Source organism: Sprattus sprattus (assembly GCF_963457725.1).
Source record: "Sprattus sprattus genome assembly, chromosome: 9".
Classification (NCBI taxonomy): domain Eukaryota; kingdom Metazoa; phylum Chordata; class Actinopteri; order Clupeiformes; family Clupeidae; genus Sprattus; species Sprattus sprattus.
Genome location: NC_137928.1, coordinates 1,625,154 through 1,639,025, shown reverse-complemented (window position 1 = coordinate 1,639,025; position 13,872 = coordinate 1,625,154). Strand labels below are relative to the sequence as shown.

The 13,872-nt window shown below is 41.1% G+C and overlaps 1 protein-coding gene across 1 annotated transcript in view; it reads right to left on the bottom strand.

The window, feature by feature from the left end:
* Positions 1-208: 208 nt before the first annotated feature.
* Positions 209-13,872, bottom strand: part of LOC308369949 (NACHT, LRR and PYD domains-containing protein 3-like) — a gene marked incomplete at its 5' end in the record, with an annotated part of 18,778 nt that continues 5,114 nt past the window's right edge. The window contains 3 exons of the mRNA XM_080844510.1: positions 209-685; positions 1,691-1,864; positions 4,176-4,352. Of these exons, the coding sequence (XP_080700636.1) occupies positions 676-685; positions 1,691-1,864; positions 4,176-4,352 (361 nt within the window). The 3' untranslated portion in view covers positions 209-675. The remainder of the gene's footprint in view (positions 686-1,690; positions 1,865-4,175; positions 4,353-13,872) is intronic.

Genomic DNA, 13,872 nt, shown 5'->3' with positions numbered 1-13,872 from the left:
GAAGCAAGTTTTTCTTCCGGGACAACGTTGTACTTTGCCTGGCTGAGGTTTGTAAAAGACCATAAGGATTGAAGCAAAGCGGACTGGAGGTCCCTAAGTTCGTCTTCTCTGATGATTGATACCAATAAATAGTAAAACCAGAGAAACTGATAATTTTGAAGTGGTCTCTTAATTTTTTCCGCGGCTGTATGTTAACAGAGGATGATTGATAGTCATACTATCCCTATCACAGTCCATATGTTGACATCCAGTACATGAGAGACCAATACTAAATCCTTAAAGGTACAGATATTTATACAATTAATATTGATGGATATTCATACAATTTCTACTACAGTTCACATCTACATATAGTTACATACATATGGTAACAAATAGCTATAGGTCTAACAGATGATATACGGGTATTATTGGTATACGGGTATGTACATTCAGCTTTGATCTCAGACCACATCACCATATGTGCATTCTCCATTCATCTCACTGTTGTGCTCCCCTCAGGAAGAGGCTGTCTGCTGTGTGCTGCTGGAAGCTGAGAACATGTTCATGTTCCTCCCCAGATATTCTGCAGGAGAGATCCTGATGTGTGTGTGCTGGATCCCACCCTGTCTTCATGAGCTTCTGGACCACAGACCCTATCCAGCTCAGGGTCTTGGCTCTACACACTGCTGCTCACTACCAATTTCTGCAGGATAAAGGAGAGAATACAATAATCAATCAGTCTCTTCTGGACCACAGACCCCATCTAGCTCCCGTCTGATGTGTAAAGTAGCCTTCCCAACTGTATGACAAGGGAAAAGACACATCAATCCACCAGTCTCCATGACGACTGTCTCCCAGTGACGCAGACTGCATGAGAGACAGAGGGCTGCTGTATTCTGCCATCAGTAACAGCAGCCATGATAAACACATTCACACATAAGACACACTGCTGCAGAAACAGTAAGGGAGAAGAATCAGAAGAAGAGAGTGGCGTCTGGTTTGACCAATAGAGATGACTTCACATTCCCTTGCTGTTAACCAGTCCCTTACTGGGCTTGAACCCTGACCTTGGGCATGGGAGCCTGAGACACTAAGATGAGATAGTATTATGACTCTTACTGGAGTTACTGTGATGTGAGTTAATGACTGGAGCCATTTTACAAAAATCGAATTGTAGCGAAGGGAGAGCGTGGTGACCCCACCTGGAATCGAACCCGGGTCTAAGGGGTGCCAAACATGCGCTCTGACCATCACACCAAAGAGCCTGGCTCAATGGCATGGCAGCCAGAGAGCATATTCACCTGTAGGGACGATCACATCGTCACACTAATGATCAGATAAACAGACAGAACGAGCAAAATAATAAAAGAAAGAAAAAGAGGCGGCGGAAAGGAATGAGAGTGACTGAGAGAGATGTGGGCCAAAGGTCAAGGTCAAAGGTCACAAACAAACATGATGAGTAAAAGATGACAAAAAACCAAAGGATGAGATGAGATGTAAGACAGCCCTGAGCTGTAAGGTGTAAGAGAGAAAAAGAAAGGGGGAAAAACGAGGGAGGAAGAAGGATGTAAAATGAATGAGCAAATGCAGAGCACCGCAAACGAAACAGACAGAAGAGAGAGAATCTGGAGAACAGAAAATAAAAAAAGGCATCCATGTTGGGTCTCATGTTATAATACCTGAGTGAGAAGGTTAGATATTTACTCACATAAGTTCCTTCAGTTTATAGTGGGGGTCCTTCACTAGAGCAGAGAGCTGCTCAACATCTGATGCATTGAGGTTATTGCACCCCAGGTCCAGCAGTGTAAGACTTGAGGAGTGTGAGGTCAGGGCAAAGGCCAGATAGGAACAGCTCTTCTCTGTCAGGTTACAGCCCCCTAGCCTGGAAGAAACATCATGATACGTCTGAATATCAATCATACATCCTCTATCCCCCCACACACATTCACGGATACAAACACACATACACACACACACACACAGATACAAACACGGATACACACACACGCATAGGGACGCCAACACACACACACACACAGACACACACATACATCAACACAAACACACTTAGGGATACAAACACACACACACACACACACACACACACACACACACACACATACACAGCCTAGTTGCTTCTGAAGCTCTTTGTAATATAACCACCGAAACAAAAAAAAACGTTTATACAATTAAACTAAAATACCTAGTATTTCCAAAAACCCACACACTCACTCACCCACACACACAATCTATTCATACAGCCTGGGAGAAACATCATGATACATCTGAATATTAATCATCAATCCTCTATCCCACACACACCCTCAGGGATACACAAAAATACACACACACACTTAGAGATACAAACACACAAACACACACAGACATATACATACACACACAAACACTCAGGGATACACATACACACTGATAAACACATACAGAGGGACACAAACATTCACACACACACACACACACACACACACACACACACACACACACACACAGATCGAGAGAGAGAGAAAGAAAGAGAGATGCGGCCTAGATGCTTCGGAAGCTCTGTCTCATAGAGTCGTAAAAGTTTGGACACCCCTGATAATCTCTATTTTAGCAGTGAAATAAGGTTGATGTGATAAATGTATAATAAGAGAATAAGACAGGTGCATACATTTTAGCACCCCAACAGAAAAATCACATTAATATTTACTAGAGCCTCCTTTTGCAAAAATAACAGCCTCTAGACGCTTCTTATAGCCTCTGATCAGTGTCTGGATTCTGGAGGAAGGTATTTTGCATTCTTTCTTACAATTCATCTCAAATTCAGAAAGGGTTGATGGGTGCTTAGCGTGGACAGCCTGCTTCAAGTTGTCCTGTAGATTTTCAATTATATTTAAGTCTGGGGACTGGGATGGCCATTCCAGAACATTGTACTTGTTCCTCTGCATATATGCCTAAGTGGATTTCCGGTAGGTGTCCTACTGGAACACCCAACTCCACCGTAACTTCAGCTTTGTTACAGATTCTTGAACATTATTGTCGAGAATGTGCTGGTACTGAGTTGAATCCATGCGACCCTCAACTTTAACTAGATTCGCAGTTCCTGCACTTGCCACACAGCCCCACTGCATGATGGACCCCCCACCAAACTTGACTGTGGGCAGCAAGTGTTGCATAACGCCTCTTGTTGTGACCAAATAGCTCTACCTTTGTCTCATCAGTCCCCAGCACTTTGTTCCAAAATGAATCTGGCTTGTTCAAATGTAGTTTTGCATACCTCAAGTGAGCCTGTTTGTGGCGTGTGTGCAGAAAAGGCTTCTTCCGCATCACTCTCCCATACAGCTGTTTTCTGTGCAACGTGCGCTGAATGGTTGAGTGCACAGTGACACCATCTGCAGCAAGATGACCTTGCAGGTCTTTGGAGGTGGTCTGAGGGTTGTCCTTGACCATTCTGACCATTGTTCACCTTTGCCTCTTTGTTATTTTTCTTGGCCTGCCACTTCTGGCCTCAACAAGAACTGTGCCTGTTGCCTTCCATTTCTTAATTGCATTACTTACAGTGGAAACTGATAGCTGAAAGCTCCAGAATAACCTTTTGTAGCCTTCCCCCTAAACAATACTACTGAACAATCTTTGTTCTCAGATCATTTGATAGCTGTTTTGATGCCCCCATGTTGCCAGAATCAAATCAAAGAGAAGCACAACTTACAATTGGCTACCTTAATTACCTTGAATGATTGGATGTAACTTTTTATGGAATTGATGGCTTAACAAGCTAATCAGGCTAATAATGTGTTGTAGTTAGTCAGCATAGAGTAGGTACAGGTATTCAAATCAACAAAATGATTAGGGTGTCCAAACTTTTGCACAACCTATTTTTCACATTTCATTTCATTTCACACAACTCAATACTGCCACACTTAATATCTCACACACCAGCACTCAGTGTTAACTAGAAAATATATATTATGCCACTGTGATATTTTTGGGTGAAGACAGAATAAATTATCATGCAGCCTCAGAGGGGTGACTACACTTTTGCATACTACTGTATAACCACCAAAGGTAAAAACACCAACATACAAACAATTAATTAACCTAAAAACACCTTTATAATATTTAGAATATTAGTATTTCACTTACTCACACACACACACACACACACACACACACACACTAGATGAAATGATACTTACAATAGTGTCTCTAGTTTGCAGTTTTGATGAGAAAGAGCAGAACATAAGTGTTCCACTCCTGAGTCTCCCAGCAGCGTATTGCCAACCAGGTCTAGCTGTGTGAGACTTGAGGAGTGTGAGGTCAGGGCAGAGGCCAGATAGGAACAGCTCTTCTCTGTCAGGTTACAGTTCCACAGACTGGGAGAAACATCATGATACATCTGAATATTGATCACCAATCCTCTAATTCCCCACACACACTCAGGGATAAAACACACACACACACACACACACACATACACACACTCTCTCTCACACACACACACACACACACACACACACACACACACACACTTAAAGGATATGAATTCATCCTAACTATCAGAGACTCAGTCAAGTGATGGAATATCAAAGTTCAGGTTTTAATCTTACAATGATGCGCATCAGAGGAGAGAGAACAGGACTTGGTTTCGCTACTTGAGTTCCACCTAGTCTGATTTCACTAACTGTCTGTATAGGGATCATCTGTATTTAAGCTTAGGAGAGTAAGGGGGGCTGGTTACCTGAATGCTAATTCTTATCTAGGAGACATCATGTCTATGATAATATGCATATATTCATGGGGGACCCTGACAGGGTTGTCATCATTCCCACAGTGATCAAGGCATACAGGAAGTGTGACCATCTGGGCAATTACTCTCTTATTTTGAAACCGCGCGCCGCGATCTCAATACGAGGCTGTGGGTTGCAACGATAACAGATAGCAATCACACCATATCAGCCCAGGTTTGAAGCATTGGCCAAAGAAAGCAGAGGCCAATTCTCCCATTAAAGGGGACATGTGAGAAATGTGAAATAGTTTGGTAAACAAAGCACAAAAATGAGCTGTCTGAAGGCTATTTGTTTAATAACATGGTTAATAACAGGGTTATGTTTGGTTTTATTTAGTTATTTATTTTAATATATGCCCAAATTAAAATTATATTTTTATTTTAGGAAATATTTTTGTTTTTAATAAAAAGGAAATGTTATGTTATAAAATGTTGTAAATGTTATACATACGTTATGTTATGATACGTTATCGGACGTACACGGTCCCAATAAATGGCCCCTTGAGTCACTGAATTTTTTTTTGTGGCCCCTCATCATTTCTACTTGAGTACCCCTGGCCTAGAAGAACAGTGACAGCGGCAGTGCTCGTGGCAGGATGACAACAAATACGGTCTGTTCCCACTTCAGTCTTTTGCCTTACTGAGTCTTTTCATTTAGCTCACTCTTTTGACAGAAACATACCTTGATTCGATGGAATTCTGCGTTAACCATTCGTATTTGTGTTAGAAAAATATATCGCTCGAATCAAGAACGTTTTATTCTTGATCATTAGTTTAATATTATTTCATTGGGGTTCCGCATTAAGTAGCAGTAGTTGATTTAAAAAAAAAAAAACATCACAGAAACGTACCAAATCTGATGGTGTTTGGTTTGGTCCTTCTGTGACGTTCGTATGAGCCTTAAAACTGACTTTTAGGGAACGTTCTGATTTGGTCTCTCAGCACACGTCCCCAGGACGTCCTTTTGAAACGTCCCCGTTACCTTTACCCAGTGGCGGTCCGTGCATTTCACGACTAGGCCTTCAGCGATGTCCTACACGATGTTAAACTGAGTGAATCCACCTCCTAATACCATCATTATGACGCCATTGCTCTCGAACCAGTATATTTTATCCAGAAAGGCAGTATAAGTGAGCATTGCATCACCTTAACATAGTCGAGTACAACAGACTTTATTAATATTTCCAGAGCATTTCAAATCAATACACCCGTATTAACAATACATTGAGAGTAGTAAACTCTCAGTCAGGGGTGCAACTGCCCAATGTCAGGGGGGTATGCAGCAACAATTTTGGCGCCCCCCCCAACCCCCCCCTCACACACACACGTTTTTTTTCTTTTTTTCTTAAACAAATAAATAAATAAGTGTGCCAGACATCATCATGTATGGGCTTTAAATAATAAAGGTTTATTTTAAAGTATATCAGCCACTGCATGCCTACCATAATGGTGCCCTATGGTGCATACAGTATACTGTACACACACACACACAAATATATATATATATATATATTAGTAACAATGTTAACAAATAATAAACAGTTGCAAACATTAACATTAAAATGATAACCATTGCAAAATAATGCCTTAAAACGCAAAAGTAAGCCTACAAATAAAGATCTTTTAAGGTGATGTGTAACAATGCTGCTACCAAAATATTCTAGAGTGCTCTTTAGTTGCTACTAAATAATAACACGCCGTGCCTTTTCCCTTGCCCATTTATCTTGTATTGCACCATGCCAACAGATAGCCTGTATGTTTGACAGCACAGCTAACATGAACAGCTAATGGTAGTCTCAGTTATATGATCGCTTGGATATTACTGTCACAACTTAAAAATAAAAGGCGATTTTCAGGGATTAGTCTACAAAGTTTTATTAAGGCGAGACATGGCAGGTGAATAGGGTAAAAAATTTAAATACAAGGGATCACCATGAAACTTTACCAGTTGACTACATACATCATTACAAGAAAAAAATGTATTACAAGTTTTAGAATTTTGCATATTTAATTATGCTAATTATGCTGGATCTCATTAAATATGCACGTTTTTGCATATATTTCAGGTACATTAATCTTAAACTGTGATGAAGCCAGGACCAAAATTCTTTTTTTATTTTGTTTATATATCAAATGACAAAAAATACTCAGATGGATTTTAGGATATCTGCTTTTATGACCTGGGAAATCAAAATATACTATCTGTGGCCTTAAAAACCCTATTTTCGCCATGATTTCCAGGTTAAATGACCCATAAATCTGGCCAGGAACAATTTATAAATAAATCCATCTGTAGATGTCTTCATAACAATGCTATGTGTGAAACTGGGAAGTGTGGTGTACCTAGGTTCTTCATAGGCTGAGAAATGTGTACCTAAAAATGAAAAAACACTCATTTTGAGAAAACCGCATTTAAAGACAACACGTGGGGCACTGAGCGAATCACGTTAGCAGAAAAGCGCCGTCAGCCAATGAATCCCTTCAGAAAGTCAGGATTGGTTGCTGAAAAGAAAGGAAATGCCCATATTTGGATTACACAGCCTTCTGATCGAGTCTCATAGCGTTAAAGTCATTCCAGGCATGACAGATGTCGTGTAAAAAGACGAAACGCTGAACGTGGTTCAAGGGAGAATTCTTGGTAAAGTTAGGAGAAAATGGATGCCGCGGCTGAACTAAATGCAGTGAAACAGACACTTAAATGTGTAATTTTGACGTTTTCTTTATGGTAGTATGAAAGATAACAAGTTAAAGAGGCAAACTAGCCCAAAATCTGAAATTTGACCAGGGCATGAAAAAATCGATATTTCACCTGCCGTGTCTCGCCTTAAGTCCACCAAAAGTAGCCTATGTGACTCAATGTGAGCTTTAACAAGTTTAACAAGTAACATCGCATTGTCCCACCTGCAAAGCAGTTTCATTAAACTTCCCATCCTCACGATATCCAGTTTTTCTTGAAAGTTCCGTCTTGAAAATGGCGTTGTAATTGTATCAAAAACTGTAATTATCAAGTTTGTGTAAACTAATTTATTTGAGTTGGTTAATGTAATTATATTTAGTCTTACCAATTGAAACAACTAGAAGAATAAGCATTGACACCGATGTACGTCGTTTTAGCCATCTAAACTGAGCACTGAAGCGCTGCACCGGTCTGCCTCAGTATCCAATCAAAGGACGTTTACGTGTCACGTTCAACGCGAGGAAAGAAATATTCCGGGCCTTCTAGAAGGCCCAGTGTCGCCAACTCGAAATCTGATTGGTTGTCACAACTGTCTGTTTCAGTTCATTCAACTTAAATGAACTGAAACAGCCAGTTGTAAAAACCAATCAGATGTACACGGGCCTTCAACGTGAATTCTGAAGGCCTCAGGGAAGATTTCTGTTCTCCGGGAAGATTTCAAGGAGCGTGGCAACACATGATAGCGGAAATATGATTGGATGAAAGCTCTAACATAAATGAACAACGCTGGAAGCATGAAATGAAGATAATGGACTATGGGGAATCATTCAATACATATTTATGAAAAGAAAATATTAAAATTAAATTTATTTTATTACATTTATTTTCTGATGATGTTTAGGCCAGCAGAGAAGGCCTTGAAGGCCCTGACGGACCACCACTGCCTTTACCTGTGGTCCTCTGCGTGACGTTCGTATGAGCCTTAAAACTGACTTTTAGGGAACGTTCTGATTTGGTCACTCAACACACGTCCCCAGGACGTCCTTCAAAAACGTCCACGGAACCATTAGATTGTTAAATTACTGAAACGCACTCTACGTAGGTATGTCGACATAGAATGTTCGCCGCGAGCGGTTGTTGTCTCAATAACATGATCCACTCTGCGTTAATACTGCCAATATGTGTCATACAAAATTCACTCCTCGCCACCTGGTGAGAGTATGTTTGTCCTGAATACGTCAGTATTTACATCGAGTACAACCACTGTAATCGTTAGACATTTCGAGGTTTCAGCCCTGAGGTGTTTTCAGTTCACCGCAACTCTCCGAAAATTTGAGTGGCTTTCAACCGGTCAGCGGACTTCATCTAAAGCCTTAGACACTGATGAAAGTTAGGTGGACTTGAGTATATACTTCTTATCTTGGTACTAACGAAATTTCATTGAAATCCATGGTCGAGAAAGTATTAAACTAAATCGCGGAAAATTGTTAGTCAGATTGTGATGAGTAGATTAGCGAACGTCCTGTCAGATGCACTGCAGCAGGCGTCGTATTTGAATATGAATGGCCGCTTATTAATTATAGTTGTTTTCAGTGAGGTACCATGGGTCTGATGCCCATTCCAACTAAATGTTCATGGTTTCACTTGAAAGAACTAACAAAAGTCTACCTTCTGTTCAAATGTCAAGCAAATATCTGATAAAATGAGGAAGTTACAAGCAAAAACATGTGAATAATAAGCATTTTCGGTCACATGACTTCCATTGTAAGTAATGTATAATATTTTGATATAATCGGTGATATTACAAATACCATAACTCTCTCATCCTCAACTGATTTTCACAATCCAGGTGTCATTGCAAAGGGAATGTCTGGCTCTGTCTAGTCATGTGATCATGTGATTTAGGGGTGTTTGAACATTTTGTCATCATACCTACTCCATGCTGGTCTAACAAAACAGATGTTAAACAAACTTCAACTTATCCAAAATGCAGCTGCTAGAATAGTCACTAAGACTTCAAAATTAAATCATATCACCCCTGTTCTTAAATAACTTCACTGGCTCCCTTTACAACAAAGAATTGAGTTTAAAATACTCCTTCTTGTTTATAAATCACTAAACGGCGTTGCCCACCCTATATTTCTGATGTTTGATTTCTTTTTATGATCCAGTGCGTTGCCTAAGGTCCTCCAATACATTTCTTCTCACGACCCCAAGAATAAACACCAATGCTGCACACGGTGCCTTTAGTTACTGTGCCCCAACCCTCTGGAATAGCCTACCTCTGGAGGTCATCGCACTCAGTGCTCTCTTTTGAAAAAGATTTTTTTATTTTCTTCAGCCTATTCATGACCTGTATGTGTTGATGTGTTCATGTTCATGTTTATTGTGTTGTCTCTGTGCCTGTGTGCCTGTGTCCTTGCTCTCTGTCAGCCACCGCCACGGCAGCTCATGTGTGGGATGGTATGCGCTGCAGGGCCTGGCAGAGTAGCTGGGGGCGGCGACACCTGGATGAGATAACGCGTTTTCGCGTCCTCGTGCTCGCGGTTTTGCGTCAAGTAGTCGCAGTGATGTACGTGCCACAGTGATGTGCAGTGAGGTTTGTGGCTTTGTGGCTTTACAAATATATAATCCCAATATCTAGAATCACCATTCAATTGGCAGCTTGTACATTGACGACTGATTGTTTTTCATATCAGCATTCTTTACACAACGAAGGTAAGGTACATACAGTTGGCAGCTGCTAGCTTTTGATGAACTTGTGTTAATATGTGTGAATATGCACTCATGAATATAAACTTATGAAAAATAACTCTTTCATACAAAGTTGCACAGGCACCCTGACTACCTTTTCAAATTATAAGAGTTAAATCGAGGAGACTATAACATCCCCGCAAACAGGGAACGTCCCCAGGACGTTAACAGGACATTCGCAAGGTCCCCAATCGTCCCCAATTGGTCCCCGGCACAACGTTCGCTAGAGGACGTTACCAGAACGTTTTTGACATTCGTAGCAAGTCTATGTTTGGTCCTTCTGTGACGTTCGCATAAGTCTTAAATCGGACTTTTAGGGAACATTATAATTTGGTCTCTCAGCACACGTCCCCAGGACGTCCTTTAAAAACGTCCCCGTTACCTTATCCTGCAGGTCCTCTGCGTGACGTTCGCATGAGCCTTAAAACGGACTATTAGGGAACGTTCTTATTTGGTCTCTCAGCATACGTCCCCAGGACATCCTTTACCTGCAGGTCCCCGTAACCTTTACCTGTGGTCCTCTGCGGGACGTTCGCATTCGGTCCTTCCAAAATGTCCCCTTGACGTCCTCTGAGGGTCCTCTGAACCAGAGGTTCCGCTAGAGAAATATGTTTTTCATTTGCGAGACATTTTAATGATAAGCCGGCCAAATATCTATTTCTGCTTCTAAATTAGCCTATTGAAGAAAACTGACGGCCTGCATAGCTTAAATAATAACATAATCAGGTAGTTTAGAATGCAACATGTTTATTTGGGCTACAATGGGAAACAAAAACATTAATGTCTGATGCGCGTCAATAAGTGGCCTTTAATCACAACCTGCTGTGGCGTTAAAATGAGCGCCGCAACATGGTCATTGCTCTGTTTAATGAGAGCAGAGATTCTTAAATTATTCGACCCTCTTGTGAATCCTTTGCGTCGCCTTTTCGCATTGCTAACAGAAAATGTTACTGTGACTATCAATTACCTCGCACCTGAGCCAAGAGAACTTGTCACTCCATAACGACATAAACGCCCGACATTTCAGCTTTTTCTCTGGTGATGCTGTTCGAACATCTAGGGCTTCAGGTATTCAGTGTTTGGAAAGTTCGCTTTCTACATGAAGTAGCTCAGTTCATTGTTCATCAACTAAGTTCACAGCTCCAATTTTGAATATGCTGCGAGTGCGAGCTATAGCCCAATTTTTCCAAATCTCTGTCTGCAATACCGCTCTCGGATACGCAACTTCGGCGCTAATGCACAGGCATAGACAGTAGGCTATAATAAAATTAAACGCGTTCAGACGCAACACTGCAGGTATTATAGGTTCATCCTCGTCAGAAGGTTTACCCTCATCAGTTGTGGCCTCTGAAAAAGCTTTTAAGGCTAGTCTGCTTGGCCATGTTGGATCCTTCTCACTCAGTTCGCTCCTCGTTTGAAACCGAGGTTTTGCGCTTTATTTAAAATGCAGCATATGCGTGTTGTTAAATAACTTTCTAACGACAGATTAGCCTGTTCCTTTAAAACATAATAAGGGCAGTGCACGTTTGCTTTATAGGTCTAAATATTAGGATTGTTGTCAAATCCAGATTGTGTTTGCGAGACAGGATTTTGAAAGAAATTCCAATCAGACAATTTGACCAGTGAGCTCACGTTCTGTTGCAGCATCTTTGAAGGCCTGTGGAAAGCTCAATGTTAAAGCTATAGACACTTGATAGACCTTTCTTATGTATGCATTGTATTGGAATCATGCAGACATTACATTTATAGCACAGATCAGTAGAGAAGCATTCATATTTATTTTATTTCATCATTCTTAGTTTGGCTAGTTATTCTGCCTCCCTGCCCGCACGTCCGTGACGTGCCATGGATGTTAATTAAAAAAGGAATAATTAAGGAAAACCCTCAATGCGTAGTGACTGAGATCGCTACAATATGCTTTTCCTCAAACCCTCGGAAAAAAAGACTAAGTTTGTTGGCTGTCTCACACTGTGATAAACGTGTTGAAGTGACACAATAGTAATCAGACAGTGTTAGTACAATAGGTAGCGATCTGGTTTAGTAATAGGAAGGTTTACGGTTCAATTCCCATGCCCGCAATCAAGTTTGTAATCGTGTGTGTCTGTGTGTGTGTCTATGCATATCATATGAAATGTGTAATATAAATTAACTTGAACTTGTGTGTGTGTGCGCCCTGTAAGCAAAATGACGGCTCCGCGATCTATTATTATTTTATTTTCTTCATTTAGCTCAGCAAAAACGGTCGTGCCTGCTACGTCCGCGCTGCATCCTTGAATAACGTACCCAGGACGTCTAAAACACGTTTCCCAGATGTCACCACAATGCCCTCAGGACGTTCTTGCAACCTCCTGCAGAACGGTCCCAGGACCTATAGAAACACGTTCCCCAGACGTAACCACAATGCCCTCGGGAGGTGCTTGCAACGTCCTGCATAACGTCCCCAGGACCTATAGAAAACGTTTCCCAGTTGTCACTGCAACGTCCTCGGGACGGTCTTGGAACGTCGTGCAAAACGTCCTAAAGTTGTCACGGGAACCATACACATTTACGTTTTTAGAACGTTCAGAGAGACCATTACAGGACGTCTAGGGGACGTCATTTTGCTTACAGGGATCAGAGTCATTCAATGGCAAACGTGCCAATTTAAGAAAATCTCCCCACCCGACCATATAAGATTTGGCTGAAAAAATTCAAGGTTGTTCATACACATCTTAATAGGAATAGTCCCAATATGAGCTCCCAATAGTTTCGTCACAAAAAGATGTTTTAGAAACTATGCCATGTGCCATTTTCGAATTGCTATAGCCTACTAGAAAATTATTTAAACTAGCTCTAACTTTCTAGGCTTAAATATCATTACTTGAAGATTATGAACTTCCAAGTGAGTGGCTTGGATATATCATAGTATTCGGGGTGCTTGAATTTGCGCAAAAAAATGTACTCTATACGTTCTGTTGCAGCATCTTTGACGGCCTTTGGAAAGCTCAATGTTAAAGCTAGAGACTTGATATTATACACAGACCTTCCTATATGCTCTATATATTGTATTGGAATCATGCAGAAATTACATTCATAGCACAGATCAGTAGAGAAGCATTAATATTTATTTTATTTCATCATTATTAGTTTGGCTAGTGATTCTGCCTCCCTGCCCGCACGTCCGTGACGTGCCATGGATTTTAAATAAAAAAGGAATCATTACGGAAAACCCTCAATGCGTAGTGACTGAGATCGCTTCAATATGCTTTTCCTCAAACCCTCGGAAAAAATGACTAAGTTTGTTGGCTGTCTCACACTGTGATAAACTTGTTAAAGTGACAAGATAATAGTCAGACAGTGGTAGTACTGTTGTAAGCAAAATGACGGCCCCGTGATCTATTTATATATTTTTTTTTCATTTAGCTCAGCAAAAACGGTCGTTACCCCCACCGTGCATGCTACGTCCGCGGTGCGTCCTTGAATAACGTCCCCAGGACGTCTAAAACACGTTTCCCAGAAGTCACCACAATGCCCTCAGGACATTCTCGCTTTTTCCTGCAGAACGTCCCCAGGACCTATAGAAACACGTTTTCCAGACGTCACCGCAATGTCCTAGGGACGTTCTTGCAACGTTCTGCAGAACATCCCAGGACCTATAGAAAACATTTCCCAATTGTCAGCGCAACGTCCTCAGGAC